A 19,954-nucleotide genomic window follows, 5' to 3' on the forward strand; every position below is an offset into this window, starting at 1 on the left:
CGGGCGCCCGCCCATGTTCGGGTTTCTCATTAAAACCCACTTCTTAGCTCATTTCAAATATTCTCCCTCTCTCTCTTAGCCCCAGCCAAATCTCACTCTCTCTTTCCCAAACCACTCTTCCTCTCCTCTCATTCTTCATAACTTTTTCCTCTCCCTCAACCATCTCCCTAATCATCCCATTTTGCGTTAAGGGGAGCTTTTAGTTATTCGTTTTTGGGTAAGCTTCTTCTACTCTCTCTGTTTCTTTCAATTTTCGACTTAATGGAGGATGGGATTGATAATGTGGAGGTGTAGTATTTGTTTGGGGTTATGTATTGCAATTGCAGGGCCAAAATTTTTGGGTTTTCAAGTTTCTAATCAACCTTTGGCCCTCTTTCTTTTTGTCTTGCACACCAGGTGTTCGACGAATTGCCTAAGCCAATTTCATCTCTCTAAATAGGCCACTTTTGGCATTATTTTGTTATCCGTTTTAAACTTGTGGCTGATTTCGTTGTGTGCGGATTTGTGTTTTATGTGGATTTTTATCTTTCAATAAAATTCATGTTTGTGTTATTAATTCTGTTTTAGTTTTTCTTAAGAGACCTATGCTTTTACATGTGTATATTAGTTGTGTTTTGACAGGTCTTCATGTCCAAGTTTGGGGGAAGATCATTTTGGCATCTCTTCATGGGATTGCATGCTGCTCTAATGCCAGAGTTGCCTCACTCACTTGGTATTATTGTTCTTTTTACTCCATACACTCTTTATTTCTACATTTTTGTCTTCATACATTGAGGACAATGTGTCATTCAAGTTTGGGGGTATTGTGTATTGTATAATGTTTGCATTTGCTATTTTATTCAAAAAGATTGGTTTAAAAATTGAAATTTTTTTAAAAAAATATAGATGCAATAATCTTGTGATCTTGGAACTTGTTGGAGATTGAAGCATGTATTTAATACTTTATGTATAGAGGCAAATGATAGTTTTGAAAATTAAAAAAAAATCTGAAATGATCATGTTGATTCATATCGGTTTGTATAAATGCTTTATTTAGATTTTCGTCGGATTTCATACTCTTCTAGACTTCACACTGCACAGATGCACACCGGAAACTCAATTGTGAGGCATGCAACCTGATTGACCTTGACCTTGACTCAGTTGATTTGAATTGGTGACCCTAATGAATGGATATCTTTGGCATTGATCCTAAAAAAAAAAAAAAATTGAATAAGGATAATGACTAGTTTAAGTTCATAGTTCTGCTAACTCGAGTCATTAAGCCATTGGAGTGTCCTTACACTTAGCACCCTAAAGCCATCTGGTTTGGGAATTGCTGGCCTAACGCTTGCTACATGGGTTAGTTAGAAAGTTTAAGGGACTTAGGCATTGCAAGGTCATTCACAAAAATAAAAATAAATAAAAATGGATCGTTGGAGTTCGTAGCCTTGCCAACTCGAGTTATTAAGCCCTTAGAGTGTCCTTACACTTAGCACCCTAAAGCCATTTGGTTTGGGAATTGCTGGCCTAACGCTTGCTACATGGGTTGGTTAGAAAGTTTAAGGGACTTTGGCATTGCACGACCATAATATGTATATAAAAATAAATAATAAAAAAAAGAAAAGAAGAAAAAGAAAAAGAAAAAGAAAAAGAAGTTGTATTTTGAATAAAATCATGTCTTAGAGACCTCATTTAAAAGAGAAATTCAAGGATTTGAAGACTTGTGTTTTTTAAATTGGAAAAAGAAGGTAAAAGCTGCATATTGGGAATCCGGTTCACTTTAAATGAAGCTTGAGATGATTTCTATTATAGATATGACAATTGAAGTATTTATATAGACTATGATGTTAATACATGAGAGTTGAAAGATGATTAGCCATTTTGTTCTATCAATGCTTCATATACACAAAGTAGTCTTCATAATGATTCCATCTCCAATGTTTTCTATGTTCCAAGTTGCAAATGAGCTTTGTGCATCCTCTTGCACCATGTTTGATGTTTGTGGGTAACATTCTTATTTAACCCTCATGAGACTTTACTCGTCCTCTAGGGATGCCTAGGGGTTTAAAAGGCTTGTTGCATATGCTAAATGCAACCGTCACTCTCACAAAAGAAGAGTCATTTTGTTATTTCATTGTGTGTTCAGTTTTGTTTTGTTAAGGGACTAGCATAATGTAAGTTTGGGGGAGTGATAAGCACCGAATATTGCATATTCAAGCGCCCTTATTTGTATTAGTTAAGTCCATTATTTTATCATATTGTATATTCTAGTTTCATTTGCATGCTTTTGTTTATTTTCAGGTTGGTTCCCCCAAAGAGAGTTAAAAGAGATGCTTTGACGAGTTCTTAAAGAATCAAAGCATGTCATTGCCAGGGACCTTCATTTTGGCCAAGATTAATGATCCACGGGACTCATGATGCTCTATGAAAAAAGTTCTAGGAAGAATTACTGCGTCTTCGGGCCGAGCCAAATCATTTCAGGTTGCAAGTAGCAAATTGGTGCAAGGCTGTAACAACGCAGGCGCCGGTTAATATTCCATCAGACTTTGGCCTCCAATTTTGACCCTTTGCATGTGCGAATTTGGTCTTCAATAAAACATGAAATATGAAGGTCTATGAGTCAGCTTTCCATAGACATAAAGTTTTCCTCAATTGGATTTGTATCCAAAGAGTTATGTCATTTTTACGCCAAGTGTGCAATGCTGAAATTTACAGCTTGGCAGCAGTGAAGTTTGACTTTGTTCTTCATTTTAGGCCCACCAAACTTGCGAATTACACTTCTATGAAAGCATGACATACTTAGATCTCTAAGTTATATTTCCAAATCATCAAATATTTGATCATTTGGAGTTCGGAGCAGAGAGTTATGGCCTTTTTACGAAAGGTGTGCAGAGCAGCCTGGCAGCAGTGAAGTTCGACTTTGTTCTTCATTTTTGACCCATCACACTTGAGAATTGGACTCCTATGAAAACATGATGTACTTAGATCTCTGAGTTAGCTTTCCAAATCATCAAACGGTTCATCATTTGGAGTTTGGAGGGGAGAGTTATGGCCTTTTTACTAAAGGTACGCAGAGCTGACAAGCAACGGCGGGCGCCCGCAAGAGAGACGTAGGCGCCGGCCAAAATGGGCAACGGGCGCATGCAGAGAGCAGATTACTTGCTCCTGATTTCTTGCTGCATTTGGTTCCCTAGTGATTTTCTGTGGTCCTCCTTCCTCCTAGGGTAGTTGGAGCTCGAGATTGAGTGGTTAGAGGAGAATTTTGGCTAGATAAGAGGGGGAAAGCTTGTATTTTTCGATATTTCACATTTTTGTAAAGTTTCTAGAGAGAGAAAGATTGTAAGCTTGGGTTTGGAGCCTTAGAGCCCTGAAGCACGAAAATGAAAGCGAAAATCTCTCCTTCTCCTTCATCCATTGCTCCTATGGGTAATTAACTCCCTTTCTAGGGAGGTGATGAAGCCCTACATTATAAGCATGCTCTAGCTTTCGGTTTATATTAGGGAAAATGATGTATATATGTGACTACTTCACAATTTAGAGGTTACATTTGATGTAATGAATCTAATTTCTTATAAATGATTATGATGAATGTATAATCTTGTCTTAGATCTTATTTTCTCATGATTGTATGGCTTGCATTTTCATAGTGACAATGGATATGAGATTGTGAAATGGGTTTCTTAGCATGTTGTATGAGAATCTTGATACTCCATAGCTTAGGACCACCTTTGATGGACTATTCTTGACTCTTGACTTCATATGCTCTTTCCATGTGATTGAAGGCTTGATAATCTCTAGCTTAGCAAACATGTCTAAGACTACACACTAGTTTAGGTAGTTCAAGCATGTGTAACTTTGATAGGTTATTCTTGCCATTGATTTCATGAATTTCTTAAAGGAATGTAGCAATTTTATGTTGTAGCATTTCATAGTCAAGTATTTATGTTATTTCCCCTAAGTTTACCTCAACTAGCATGTTTATAGGGTAGGTAGTGGATTCACTTCCCTAGTCTTCTCTACTTAGATCTCTTTCTTCTAAGTTTCTTGCAAATTATTGCTTTAAGCACATTTTAATTTCAAGTGACAAACTAAACAAAACTCTACACCTTTCTTCAAGCTAAAAGTGAATTCAAAGACCTTGGTTGCCACAAACTAGTAGTCCTAGTGGTTCGACTTACCCAACCAATAGCCCTATTTTACAATGATTTGTGCTATTCTAAAGGTTGATGTTTAATTGATAACCGATCAATCGGCCACCATCACCACCACCGCCTCCTACCACCACTGTCGCCACTGAATTTGACCACCGCCCACCGCTTTCAACCATCACCACTACCTTTCATTGCCAACACCGCCTTTCTTTGCCGCAACCTCCACCACTGCCGTCATCACCTTTCACCACCGTTACTACCTTCCACCGCCACAACATTCCACTCCCACTGCCATCACCTTTCACCACCGCCACCACCTTTCACCACATCCTCCACCTTCCACCACCATTGCCGCCACCGCCTTCTACCACTGCCACAGCCTTTCACCCTCGCTATCGCCTTTTACCACCGCCACTGTCTTCCACCGTTACCGCCTTACACCATTGCCGCCGCCACCTTTCACACCACTGCCATCGCCGCCACTACCTTCCACCACCACCATAGTCACATCCATTGGCTTCCACCACCACCACTACCACTATCTCCTTCTATCACCATCACCACACTACTGCCACCACCCCCACTGCCGCCTTCCACCACCACTGCCGCCGCCGCCGCCGCCTTCCACCATTGCCGCCGTTGCCTTCCACTATTACTACCGTCACTGCCTTCCAACACCACTATCACTTTCCACCTCCACCACCATCCACTGTCACCATTTATTTTTAAAAAATTATAGAAGAATGTCATTTTTTTAATTAAATTTATTTGTTACTAAGAGGGATATTTTGGATAACTCAATTTGAAATTTATTTCATTCTAAATTTTAAATTGGTCCAACCAAATGCTAGAATGATTATCATTCTATTCTTACAAATTTCATATTTACAACGAAATAATAGAATGAGATGGCCATTCCATTCTATTTTCATTTTCATTCTCATTCCATTATCACTTGCATTACATTCTATTTCTGCACACCAAACATAGCATTAGTCTCTTCTTCTTCTTCTTCTACTTCTTCCTTCTTCTTCTATTTATTTATTTATTTTATTTTTATTTTTTTGCATTGGTGTCCACTTGGACATAATATGTAATTGATGTATCATTGTGAATGTACAACTGCTTACAGATTCTTTTTGACATACTTATTGAAGGATGTTGCTTTGGTCATAGATTGACATACCTAACTTTTATTTGACAATAGATACATGCTTCTCTTGAAACCAAAGTTATTAAAGAATGTTTCATAATTTTTTAACTTAGAATGCAATAATATCAGTGCGTGTAATTGTTATTTTTGTGACTTTACATCTATTTATATTTTCTATACATAATAACTATGTGGCCTACGTTGCATGAATGAGACTATGTTGACTTTGTTAAAATTGTTGCCTATATCTCAATTATCAAAGTTTAAAAAGTGTTCTACAAATATGTAGGCATAAGAGATTTGGTGCACTAACCAAATAATTCCAAGTACTACTATTGGGAAAGCTAGCTCGTTTTTCTCAAGAAAATTTTTTATCTTTTCTTTTCTTTTCTCATTATTAATTAATTATCTTTGATTTTATTAAAAAAGAAAAAAAGAAAGAGCACACAAGTGGGACTTGATCAATTCTATTTCATTATCTTGGCAAAGTAAAATCAATCAATTCTATGTTTGCTCACTGAAAATTTTCCTTTTTGTCAAATCCAAAAGGAGATTTGAAGTCATGAGATCTTGCATAGGTTATATTACATATAATACTGTAGAACTTTGTAGGCCTCACAAGTTGGGTACGGTTGGTGAGAAACAAAATGTATCATCTACCATAATCCCTTCCCAATTCACAATCATTTGTGTTTTCGTGTCTTTTTCAATCTTCAACATTATCAACTCCTTGATGGAAAATTAAGCTCAATTAATTTTGGCCCTCAAGGTTCCATCATTATTTGCTTTTGCCTAACTAATTTTAATTTTTCTTGAGATATGCTCCGTCTTAGAATTAGAACTAGAATTGCTGAGATTATAAAAAATTTAAGTTCCATTTTCTACAATTTTAAACTAAACTTTTTTTCAATTTCAAAACTTTAATTCCATACCGCTGAACATAACCTCACTAAATTCTTTTCCAACTTAATTTCGCGTTAATGAATTAACGATCAAGACTGAAGACAATATAGGAAAAAATTAGTTGTGGTGTGCGTGAAGAGTATGGAGTTAATCTGTCACCTAGCAGTAAGATGCGGTGTGTTAGGTCACTGAATTCGAATGTCTATTATAGATAGGAAAGATGTAAGGTAATACATTTGTCCATGCTTATGCATGGTTGCTAATTTATTTCACATAATTTGCTAAATGCATGTGTGGATAGAGTGAATGTATAACTTTATGAGATTCTTTAATACTGAAGCCCTTTGGAAATAAGATTAAAAGTATTAGGAAGACCTAACCTCATACCTATACGTCTATAATTGTAGATTAAGGTTGGTGTTAAGCAATAAATCAAGTCAAACATGGTCCAGAAATAGTAATGTTGTAATGACCATAGGACTCTATCGTAATTCTGACATAATTTTGTTTCTGAAGAAAAAGACGTTTGTTAATGTATTTGAATAGAATGGCGTTTGGATGTCAAAATTATTTATGAATCATTATCAAGGTTTCAAGAATTTTCAATTATTTAAGTAGTTTTTTTTGAAAATTTTGATAGAATATTGTCCTAAGTTTATGTTATAAGGACCTAATGACAATGATTTAATGACATGACCCGAACTTAAATATTCTTGAAAATGACTAAGAATGTGATCAAAATCACACCCCAATTAATTGACTAAGATTGTGAAATAATGCAACTACAACGACAAATGACAATTCTGCCAAAATTCGCATTTGAGATATGATTTTGAGGTTTTGTGAGAATTATAAAATTGAATTTTTAATAAGTGAGATGAAATTTAAAAATACCAAAAAGTATATATCTGAAAGCCCTTTTTAAACTGTAATTTTTGAAGATGTAGTAGGCTATTTTCAAAATTTGGCATAATTTCAACTAAATGCAAGGAAGTTGAATGCAAGGACAATAATTTTAATAAATTTTCAAAATTAACTAAAATGTGTCTAAAAACATTAATTATGATGATAAAATGTGAGCACCTAGGGTACAACCTAAAATAGTGCAAAGGCAACCATTGCAATTCTGGTGAAATTCTTATTAAATCTACAAATTGTAGACCTATAAAATAATGATTTGGAGTCCAAAAGTTGGGCAATTCTAACTAATTTATGTGCATAAGAACTGATGTTGTCATGGCGTCATTATTAATATTCATAGCATTGTGATAACATCAGTCAATACTCACATAAAATTAATCGAATTTATCCTGACTATCGTACTCCCAATCATTACTCTTTTCAGAATGTGTCTTAGTCATAATTATTATATAGTGCTAGAATTTTATTTATTTATTATTTATTTATTTTTTCAAAATATACCATTTTAAAGGAAATTGAAACAAAGCAACAATCTTGAAGCAAATCCCAACTTCAAAACCACCACATAGCACCTAAGCAAGCCACCACCACTAAGAAACCACCATTTCATCCACTTAAACTACCTCCTCAATGTCTAAGAAGAGGCACACACCACTCAAATAGTACGTTCCATCCTATCCAGCCAAATGGCAAGAAACTGATTACTTCACCAACAGAAAAGATCAAGTCCTCTCTTAAAGCTGACAAAGTGTGTAATCCTAATAATAAGATCATCAAAGAGGTGGATTACCTCCCAGATGGGGTACGGTTGATGTAGCAATATTGGATGCTTTAAAGTTTGACCTCATCAACGAGGTGACAATGCTCAAAGCATTGCTAAAGGCCAAGGAGGATGAATTGGGATCTGCCATGGAATAGATCAAAGTGTTAATGCCCTCCTTTTCTTCTCCGGTGACGACGATGGCCATCACATATCCGAAACTTGTCCACAAGCCTAGGGGTGTGGTTCACATGCTACCATCAAACATGTAGAGGCTAGATTCAAATTCAAAATTGAGAAGGAATGTGATAGAGACAGGCCATGGGGAGATAACCTTGCACTTACCAACCCCACACGCTAGCCCACTTCCATCGTAAACTTTTCACATTGCTTGAAACCAGAAGGTGTCTTGTCAACCCTCAACTAAGTCATTCTTATTCCATCCTAACTACCCAAATCCAAAGCCAATTACACCTGACTAGAGTACTCCAACTGTCCAACAAGAACCACCCCACACTCTCCCTCACAAACCACCCCCAACCTTACAGCAAAATCGAGCACCTGTACTTCCAATTCCTCATTCTTTATTGGGCTCACATGAAGAACCCATTGCCAACATTGGTAATCTTCATCCCAAGGATCAAACCTGTCTTGAAGTGAATCACCAAGCTGCTAGCTGGTCCTCAATTGCCCAATCTCCTCCTCCAACCTGGGACTTTCAATATTTCGAGTCCTCTTTGAAGGATGACACGGTACTTGTGGATCTACCTGAGGATGCAAAGAATGAAGGAGTTCAGTTCTGGCAAAGTTGACTTCTCGGTTCATTCCAAAGAAGAATGCCATTTAAATCCGTATGTATCTCTGCATATAAGTTGTGGGACAACAAGAGACTCAAGTATGTGGTGGCCAACTCTAAAGGTATGTTTTTCTTTAGATTTAATAGCATGGATAGTTGTAGGGGGTCCTTGCCAGGGGTCAATGGTTTCTAGCCGGAAAACCAGTGTTCCTTAGATTGTGGGAGTAAGAAGTTCCATATTCCTATGACTCACCTGCTTCAATTTCAATTTGGATTAAGCCTTATAATGTTTCTTTTGTATACTGGTCTCCTGAGGGACTGAGTTACTTGGCAAGCGCATTTGGGAAGCCTTTATTTGCATATTAGAATACCAGAGACAGGAGTAAAATTGATTTTGTTAAGCTTTGTGTTGAAATTACCCTTGACTCACCACTTCCTGTCTCTTTTAAAGTGAGATTAGGAGAAAGGATTGAAACTGTAAGATTCCAATACCCATGGATTCCACAAAGGTGTAATGCCTGCTCATCATTTGGCCACAATAGAGAAAGGTGTACTGCAGGTCATAGGGGTGAAAGAAAAGCCATAGAATATGCCCACTGATACAAATTCTTGGCAAATGGTAACTAGAAGCAAAGGAAGATCCTTTTGTCACCTTATACCTGACCCATTCTCATCTAGTAGTACCTAACAAAAGGAAGTTACATCAACATCAAATGCTCAAGTGTGTTTAAATAGGGCTTCAGAACCTAAAATTCATAAGGATGATATAACCACCCTTTCCAATGCCACAAACCATCTATCATTACTTCCATTGCTTGGTTTTGCCCTTTTGATAGTCATGAGCCTCCAAATGCCATAACAGCTAATACAAAAGCTATTAACTTTGTAATTGATCTCACTCCTTTAAGTCTAAAAGCAAATAAGAGAAGGTCAACATCCCCTGCTTCAACAACAATTTCGAACTATTTTGATGTCCAACGGAAAATTTGCTGGAGGATAATGAATACTTAGTTGAGTTAGCCTCATCTTTAGATGAGGAAGCATTTTCAAGCAGTAATGATCCAACATTCTCACCTGCAGTGGGGAGAATTCTTAAACCAAGAAATCCATTCCACTCAAAGCACCCTAAGATTGACAAGACAACAAAGAAAGCTAAAGATTTGACTACCCTTAAAGGGTTTCGAAGTATGTGCAACCTAAAGTCATCATCTCAATGATTTGGGGGGCTTGGAATATAAGAGGGCTGAACTCTACCCTCAAGCAAGAAAAGGTAAAATTTCTCATTAGTGATTCTGGTTTGAGTTTTATAGAAATTTTTTAAACAAAAGTTTGTAGTGCAAATGTAATCTCAATACACAGGTTTATTGTTCCTCATTGGAAAATTAGATGTAACTATCTAACATCTGTTTTGGGAAGGGTATGGATTTTATGGATCCTTTTAGAATTGTTATCGCATCCTCCAATGAATGTAGTTAAGCAGTTAATTGTTCTATATATCTCATGGACCTGAAAGTGAAGTGTAGAGCATCTTTTGTGTATGCTACAAACACTGCATTAGATAGGAAGACATTATAGAGGAACCTGAATTTTCATCCAATGAACCTTAGATACTACTTGGTGATTTTAATGTCCTATTATATATTAATGACTCTTATGGTGGAGCACTTAGGTGGACATCTGGAATGGCAGAGTTCAGGGATTTTTTGAATAATAATGGATGGGAGGATCTGAGATTCAATGGAATTTTTCACACTTAGTCCAATGAGAGTTATGGGTGTGCAAACATCTCAAGAAAACTAAATAGAGTCCTTATTAACCAACCTTGGATAACTTTGTTTCCACAAGCTGAATGTAAATCCCTACCCCATGAAATTTCAAACCACTCCCCAATGGTGGTTAATTTTGGCACAATTGCTTCTAAGAGAAACCTACCATTCAGACTTTTTAACTTTTGGGCCCTTAACCCCAGTTTTCTAGCCATTGTATCACAAGTTTGGCAAATGGAGGTCTATGGTTCAAGGATGTTCAGATTGGTGCAGAAGTTGAGGGCTCTTAAGCAGCCTCTTTAAGTTATTGAATAAAAGGGAGTTTAATGCTATCTTAGAGAGGGTTACAACTTGTAGGGGTGACCTTTTCCTTTGCTAGAAGAGTTTAGACTTAAACCCAGCTGATGATTCAACCAACCTCAATGAGAAAAAACTATCACATAAGTTTTTTAAGCTCTTTTTGGCAGAAGAAATGTTCTTTAAGTAGAAATCTCAAGGGCATTAGCCCAAAGAGGGTGACCAAAACGCCTCTTTCTTCATGAAGAATTTCAGCTCAAAGGCTAATAAGAGGACGGTTCAGTCCATTACAGATACTGATGGGAATCAGCTATAAGGGCAGGACCTATAGAGAGAATTAGTCAACCACTTCCACTCCATCCTTGGTCAATGCAGCAGCAACTACTCGATCAGGTATGAATTCTTTCTCCTTAGTCATTTCTAAGTCTGTTCCTACCCATCTTCTTCCTTCACTCACAGCTATTCCCACAGACTTAGAAATTCAATTTTACATACTCTCATTTCATCTCTATAAAAGTCATGGACCTGATGGATTCAACTCATATTTTTTCAAACACTTTTGGCCAATTATTAGGCAAGATGTCATAGCTGCTGTTAGGGATTTCTTCATCTCCGAGAGAATGTTGACTGAAATTAATTGTTCATACATTGCTTTGGTGCCCAAAACCCCAAACCCTTCATCAGTAAATGACTTAAGGCCTATATCTTGTTGTAACCTTATCTATAAAACCATATCTAAACTTATTGCCATTAAACTAGGACCTGTACTTTCCCTTCTTATCATCCATACTCAAAATGATTTTATAAAAGGTAGACATATTTCAGATAACATCATCTTAACTCATGAATTATTGAATGGTTATCATAGGGCTAACCATCCCTCAAATTGTGCACTCAAGATTGATTTAATGAAGGCTTTTGATTCAATAGTGTATAACTACCCCATCATTTTCCATCTCTCTCAATGTGGAGCTGTTTGGATTTTTCAAAGGAAAGAGAGGTATTAGACAAGGTGATCCCTTATCTCCTATGTTGTTTGTCATTGCAATAGAGGTGTTGACATTATGTGTTAATAGCCACATTGAGAGTAATCCTATGTTCAAGTTCCATTGGAGATGCAAGAAGCTGTTAATCACCCATCTCACATTTGCAGATGACATTATGATGTTCTTCTATGCTAACTTGTCCTTAGTCCAGGTGTTGATGGAAGCTTTAAACCAATTTTTCAATAATTGTGTTCTACATCTTAATAAAGCAAAGTGCAAAGTGTTCTTTTTAAAGGTTGACAATGCTTTAAAGGCTGTCATTTTAGCTCTACTCAAATTTGAAGTTGGTTCACTTCCTGTTATGTACTTAGGTCTACCTCTATCATCTACTTCAATCAAGGCAAGGGACTGTTAAACTCTTGTGAAAAAGATTACTGCCAGAGTGGGATGTTGGACATCAAAATTTCTATCTTATGTGGGAGGGTTATTCTTATTAAATTTGTCCTTTGTTCTATTCAAGCTTATTGGTCACAGGCATTTGTGCTTCCAAACAAGGTTATGGAGCAGATTAACCAAGTACTAAGAAGTTTTTTCTAGACTTGGGTGGATTTAAAGAACAAGGGAGCTAAGGTTGCTTGGCAAGCCATTTGCAGATCAAGAGCTAATGTAGGTTTTTGTTTCCCTGATTTGGAGTTGGCTAACAGAATTATAAATCTGAAACAGATTTGGAAGGTTTGCTTAAAGAAGGATAGTCTTTGGGTGGCTTGGTCCCTTAGCTATCTCATAAAGGTAAATAGCTTTTGGATAGTTAAACCTTCTGCCCTTAGCTCAGGTTTTTGGAGGAAGCTGCTTGGGTTGAGGTCAATGACAAGAGGGCTCTTAAGGCATAGGGTGGGGGCAGGGAAGGATACTAGTCTGTGGTTGGATTACTGGCTTCCTAATGGTCCAATTGTGCAGCAACTTGGACTCACTGGTATGGAAATTCTTCAACTAGATAACAACATCTTAGTTGATAGCCTAATTTTTAACGACCAATGGGTCCAACCAGGCTCAATACAGCTACCTTCACTATCATCCAATCAAGATTTCACTGAATGGTTTCCTAGCCCTACCAAAGTGTTCACAATGTCGCATACCCTAAGCTACTTCAACCCTCCCTCCCCAATTTTCCCTTGGCATAAAATAGTGTGGTTCAAGCATCATATACCAAAACATAGTCTTATCCTATGGCTAGCTGTTAGGGGTAGATTATACACTTTAGATGCTAAACTAGTTTTTCGCAAACACTATACAAACAGTTGTTATCTCTGTAATTCGGATTGGGAATCTATTGACCATCTCTTCTTCAAATGTGAATTCACTTCCCACATATGGAGGTTTATCCAAGAGGTAGCTGGATTTTACATTATGCCAAATTGCTGGTCAGAGTTGATTCAGTGGTGCTCATCACATTGGAGTTCACCAAACTTTTTGGTTCACAAATTGTTATGGGCTGCAGCGATATATTTTATTTGGATGGAAAGAAATACAGGAGCATTTAGGAGTAGTCAACCTCATCACACCACATTATAGCTCAAGTCAAGAGCTGTGTTAGAGCCAAACTTGTAATAATCAAGCTTAGAAGTAATTCAGAATTGAAGCAAATCTCCTCTATGTCATAGCTGCAGTTACTCTTCCTGTAGGGTAATTCCACAGCTTGTGGACAGTCGTGGCTATTATCCTAAAAGAATTGGAGGGAGGGTAGTCAGATTGAATACTTCTAAAGGATGCAGTTGCTGGTGTGGCTCCCATCTTGCCGCTATGGTTGATGAATGTTGTTGTTGATGTGTGTTGATGTGTGTACATGGTTGAAGTGTTGTTGTAGTAGTTGTTCTCATGTTGGATTTAGATGTTTGTTGCTAAAGTTTTTCATTCTTCTCTATTTAGGGCACAATGTACATTCTTCCCTTTCTATATACAAGCTTATCCTTTTAACTAAAAAAAAAAAAAAAAAATTTGGAGTTTAATTTCAAATATATATGTAAGAACCCGATTTCAAATGATAATTTACTAAAAAATAGCATGAAAGTCATTCATAAACATGAGGTAAAATTATATGTCTGAGCAAATTAATTAAGAACTAATATGTATATATAGAGCTAAAATTTAAAATTATATGTCTGAACAAATTAATTAAGAACTAATACGTATAGAGCTAAAATTTAAAATTTTTCTGGAAGAAACAAATGTTGGTCTTACACAACTATTATAGGGAAGAATGCTAGTGCTCTTTTGCTCCTCCAAAATTTTATAGTAAGTCTACCATTTTGATTCAAAGCCTGTCACTAGTACAGTTAATTATTCTTTCTCCCCTTGAAATGGCTTTAGCTACAGGTTACTGCTGGGCCAGAAAAGGATAATTAAACATGTAACTGCATGCAATATCCCTGCAGCAATACTTATATGTGTGTGTGTGTGTGTTTTGTTGTTGTTGTTGTGTGTATATAGGCCTTGAGAGCAAACTCATTGCATGGTGCATGCAAGCTCACTTATAAGTTATTCCTTAGTCAAGTGGACTTATTGCACCTACATATACATATAGTGTGTGTAGATTTATATGTATAGATGCTTCACAATTTGACATGTACCTAAGATTCTGATTTAATAAAAATAATTAAGCTGCATATTTACTTAAAGGTGATTCTGGTAGATCTTATATATTGATTATATGGCAATCAAACACGTTCCTGATTAGCCACCACAAGTCTTTGTCTCACATTTTTGCGATTGACAATTGAATCGTGTGCTTTTGTCCCACTCATATGTCTTCACTTCAATTGGTGGAGGTTTCGGATGACGATTTGGTACATCCATTACTCATTAACCAGTTGAATAAACTCTACACGCAATCCAATTACTAAATGAATTGAGATTTTTTATTTTTTCAAAAAAAGAAAAGAAAAAAAACGAAGTGCTATAAACTGAAGTTTTCATTTCATTTTCCATGTCCACCATATATTGCTTGTGATTTTGACACTTGTGCATTTTCATCATGTCCCACATGTGATATTTTGTTTTCATGTCCTTCATATATAACTACTAAAATATATAACTACTAAACCTAAATTACTCAATTTTTCTAAATTAATTGCTCTGACTTTTTGCACAATTTTTACTTTTTAGAATTCGCACATATTCTCGTTTCTCTGTATAATATAAATTTTATTTCTTTCACATTCCGGTCTCGTACGGCTCTTGCTTATGCTCCCACAAGTACTAAACACCCACAAAAACTTTGTTAGATATATATATATATAGTGACAGCCTTTGAATCAAAATGAGGTTTTGATTTTATATATTTTCCATTTCACTTTCCATGTCCACCATTGCTTGTGATTTTGACACTTGTGCATTTTCATCATGTCCCACTAATTAATGATATTTTGTTTTCAGTCGATATATAGAAAATTTAAGTTACTCAATTCTTCTAAATTAAGTTTTAAGCGTGTTCTAGTTTTTAGATTTTACGCATTCTGTGTATATTGTTTTTTCGGACGCCTATTCTCTTGTGCTTCCGCAGATACTAGACATCCACAAAAACTTTGTTATATATATATATATATATATATATAAATTCTTATGAAATTATGTATTGTGGTCGTGTCATGAAGATGAGTCAGGTTGATTTCTTTGTACACATAGTGTGGCCAATGGGCTCTTAGTTATTGGAGAATCTTGGGTAATTTAGACAAGGGTTGTTGACACAGTTTTAAGGGCCACAGCAACCTGTCTCTAAAATATCATTTTTGGACCCACATATCATTTTGCATTAACAATCAGTAGTCAGTGTTGTCCATAAAGCAAAGCTTTCCCATCAAATTAGCTAGCTACTATTGTTGCCCTAATTGTGCTAAAACAGCCAGCGTTGGGTTTTAAAGTCTTCCAAGGCGGTTGGAATATCATTTCTAGTGACCAATATTAATTCTTTTAACTTTTCTTTTTTTTCTTTTTTCTTTTTTCCTATGGTCTGTGTGAGGATAAGAGCCAGTCTTTTCCTACCCATCTTTTTCACATTCTTACAAGACAATTGGGGATACCCTATTAATTCTGGAACTCCTGACCTAAGTGATGACCAAACAAGCCAACGACTAAGCCAAAGAGGCCAGAAGAGGACTAATTTATTCATCCATTTTTTTGTCAAAATATGAAGGTAATCTTGTAGCATATATAGTCTTCATTTTTTATTGGCCAAAATGACAGAAATGCCACAATTATGTGGTGTGGCATGCTGTGATTGGAGACCGGGTTAGAGTAGTTGGACCGGACAGTAGGGCACTGGATAGAATATTTGCCCTATTAATAAATTAACCCAAAGCTAGGAAATGAAGAAAATGATTGAATAAGGCTAGTGGTAAGTCACTATTATATTTTATATATATATATATACACACACACACACACCAACATATATAGATGTTGGGATTAGGGTAAGGTACATCAACCCACTCAAGGCTAACTTTTTCTTGAAGCTCTCTTCACAACACACACACACACATATATATAATATATACAGCTTCTGGTGCTTTGGATCAGTAAACTGGTCAGAGGGTGCCCCATCTAGAAGAATTCTAAGAAAAGATAGAGAAATTAGGGTTAGAGGCTTAGAGCTGAAACATCATGAAGAAGCGTCAAGTGGTTGTTAAAAGGGGTGGATCTGGAAGAACATCTAGTACTTCTTCCATGGTGAGGAGTGTGAGATATGCAGAGTGCCAGAAGAACCACGCGGCGAACATAGGAGGGTATGCCGTTGATGGGTGCCGGGAATTCATGGCCAGCGGAGAGGAGGGGACGCCTGGTGCGCTTACTTGTGCCGCTTGTGGCTGCCACAGGAACTTCCACAGAAGGGAAGTGGACACTGAGGTAGTTGGTGAGTCTTCTTAGCCTTCTTCTTCTGCTTCTTCTTCTTCTAATGGTGGTGTCTAGTGTAAAAGCATAGAGAGAGAGGAGGAGGGTTGTGTGTATGGTAATTTGCCAATACCATCTGGTTTTGGTTTGTGTTTAATTGTGGTTGGTATAATTGTACAAAAATAATTGATTTTCACATTGACAAATTGAATCCTGTAATTTTAGTTGAGATATATATATATCAAGAAACTAAATTGAGTGTGGTCAAAGCATGCAAGAATAATTAATCAATTGTTTTGACCCTCTTGTTTCTTTCTCTAGCTAGTAGTTTTTTTCTTATGCCATATATATGATTCTAATTTTGAGCAATTGGCATCGTACTTGTAAAAGAGGTTTTGGGAAGCTTAATTGAAAGATGACCCAACAAAATGAACTCATATTGCTTTTAGTTAATATAATTGGTTTAGGATTATATGGTGTGTATGAAATTTATATATATATAGCTCAAATTGTTTCTGGCTACATAAGTACTAAACTAAGTATTGATTTTGGATTTTTTTTTTCAAATATGAGTGACCATTATATAAACATAATAGATTGTAGGAATTAACTAAGCAAAAAACCCATAATATTCAAGAATTGTAATCATTTTTCCTTCAAATCTAAGTCATGGAGTGCTAATTTATAAAGAATTACATATGAAACTTAAGCATTTGATTAAACATTGAACTTGAGACAAAGAACATATAGAAAGGAGGGTATGGAAAAAGTAGTAGTATAAACTTGCAGTATACAACATCCCAATTGTTTTGATATTGATTAATAAGATTTTTTTTTTATTTTTTTATTTAAAGGTGATAAGTGTTAATAGGATTGTCTTTTCCATTGAAGGAAACATGCTCTATATATATATATGCTTTGCAATTAATATATAGAAGTGAGACTCAAACTGATAGATCAAATGATCCAACTTCACAACTTCATATCTGTCTAGCTGTTTTGGTCTGCTGCACTCATTCAAGCCAGTGAAGCCAAATAATATTTTAAGCCCTAATTTATTTGGAGCTTTCTGCATACTAGTAAACCACACGACAGAGAGCACGGAGATACATATTTTTGACATATTTTCTATTGCTCAGCTTTCTTGGCAAACCAGTTGGACTAACTAGTGCAAAAGAGACATTAATTTTTTATTATTAGAATCATTTTTATAAAGTATATATAAGAGGCCCACATATTAATCATGTTTTCTAGCCATGATCTGGAGGTGACTAAAGTTAATTAAACGGGAAATAAATTAAGGTCGTAGAAAAATAAACCTCACCTGTTTGGGATCATCAGTGGAACTGACTAGTATATACGTACATAAAGACATATGTATATATATATATATCTATACATACAAGGCAAAAGTTAGATGACCAGAAAGAATATAGATATAGTTTTAGAAATATTTGATAGTGGAAACAGTACTTTATATTCGTCCTCCCTAATGGATTGAATATCTAGAATTTTTCAAGTATATAATATTGCCTTACAATTGTAGCAAACACTTGGAACAATAGTTATTGGATTGATGCATGGATATTTCATTTTAATACCCTACATGGAACTAGTTTTCCATTGCAAAGAACTTGCTACTATTTAAGCTTTTATTGAATGATTCTTACAATTTTGAGATACAATGAGTCCAGATATCTCTACATGTACATAGGTGTTGAATTACAGGGTCGGTAGTGATCACTCTTATGTGTGAACGCTCCATACATATGAATAATTACAACCGTCCAGTGCCGTGCTATAGCACTATGTTGTTACTACACGGGATCCGAGGCTTCCCACTTTGGGGCTTGAACCATCATCTCTCCAGTGAAGTTATACCACCTAGGCTAATAGCCCCGTGGTGACTTTACATGTTCCTAGCACATCATCATTGTTGTCATTATTATTATTATTCCATTTTTCAATTCTTGTTCCTCAAAGTGAAAGAATCAAGTAATTTTTTTTGGAGGGGGAAAGGTAAATCAAGTAACATTAGTTTTGCCATCTATATATAATATTTAATCTATAATTTTCAGAAAAATCAAATCATTTTGGCCATTCACTTTGCAATATAATTAGCAGTCACTACTTTATCAATCTGATCAGTTGCACAAGTTGCTAGCAATAATGATACATATAAATCAGTTTAAGCCAAATCCAGGATTGAGCAGTACTACAAAGGAATGCAGAAAATGCATCCACTTGTGATGGAGTGGATACTTAAAATACCAAAGATTTGGCCATGCATGGTAGATTTTTGTGGAATGCCTGCAAAGCTAGATATTGTAATGCAGAAAATGCATCTACTTTGGAGAGAAAGTGAAAGGCCTGGAGGTATATGTCAATCGAACATTCTAATGGAGCTGGCACACACTTGAATCGGAAAGGAGAGAGAGAACATGCAACATGCCATCACATGCATTTCCCTTTTTGTAACAAAGAAAGTACACATCATATTCGCACAAGGAGGACCATATATATTAATTTACCTGCATGGCCATCTAGAGGATATGTATATATGCACCCATTTTTTCTTTTTAAGGCAAGAGTAAACTAAACACTCTTGACTTGCTGCAAAATACACCTCTCAAATATTAATTATTGTAAATATGTCCTCCAACTTTCAGCTAGGGTTATACTACACCCTGATGCGAAAATTTAAAGTTGCTTTTTAATTAGCTAATGACCTATATTTTACCATTTAATGAAGTCAAAGTCTCAAAGTTTCATAAAAATGAAGTTGACCAAAATGCTGACGTGGACGTGGAAAAAAACTATTTAGCCTCACTAAAGTAGCACTTTTAGACACACAGGTACCACTTTTTGTGCACGGAGGTACCATTTTTTGTGCATCAAGTACCACTTTTGTTTTGAGCATAGAGGTACTACTTTTATAACATAGGTACCACTTTTTGTGCACATAGGTACTTTTTTTTATGCATCAGGTACAAAAGTGGTCGGTACATGCATGAACAAAAAGTGGTACCTATGTACCTAAAAGTGGGTACCTCAGTGAGGGTAAATAATATTTTTTCATATTTTCATTTCATTGAAACTATGAGACTTTGACTCTATCAAATGGTGAATATAAGTCATTAGCGCCATTTATATGTAATAATCCCTTTTAATTAAGATTTCCTCCACATGTGCATTAAATGGCGAAAAGGTTATGGTTCCTTAAATGGTTATAAATACAAGTTTCCTTGCTCATTCATAAAAAAGCTTTAGTATATTTGAACATTCTCTTGAAGATCATTTAAGCTTTCAAATATTTTGGTCTAGTGTTGAGCTTTTATAACTTGCTTCATCAAGTACT

At 35.9% G+C, this 19,954-nt stretch overlaps 1 protein-coding gene across 1 annotated transcript; it reads left to right on the forward strand.

The window, feature by feature from the left end:
- Positions 1-16,120: 16,120 nt before the first annotated feature.
- Positions 16,121-16,916, forward strand: LOC132286521 (mini zinc finger protein 1). Its single transcript, XM_059788874.1, has one exon. It carries the CDS (start codon positions 16,369-16,371, stop codon positions 16,630-16,632), a length of 264 nt encoding a protein of 87 aa, XP_059644857.1. The 5' UTR covers positions 16,121-16,368; the 3' UTR covers positions 16,633-16,916.
- The last annotated feature ends 3,038 nt before the right edge of the window (positions 16,917-19,954 follow it).

This window comes from Cornus florida, unplaced genomic scaffold (genome assembly GCF_030987335.1).
Source record: "Cornus florida cultivar Cherokee Brave unplaced genomic scaffold, ASM3098733v1 CherokeeBrave_3.0.0_Hap2_Chr11, whole genome shotgun sequence".
NCBI classification, from domain to species: domain Eukaryota; kingdom Viridiplantae; phylum Streptophyta; class Magnoliopsida; order Cornales; family Cornaceae; genus Cornus; species Cornus florida.

Coding starts and splice junctions, on each gene's coding strand:
- LOC132286521 (XM_059788874.1), top strand. CDS start 16,369: ATGAAGAAGCGTCAAGTGGTTGTTAAAAGGGGTGGATCTGGAAGAACA.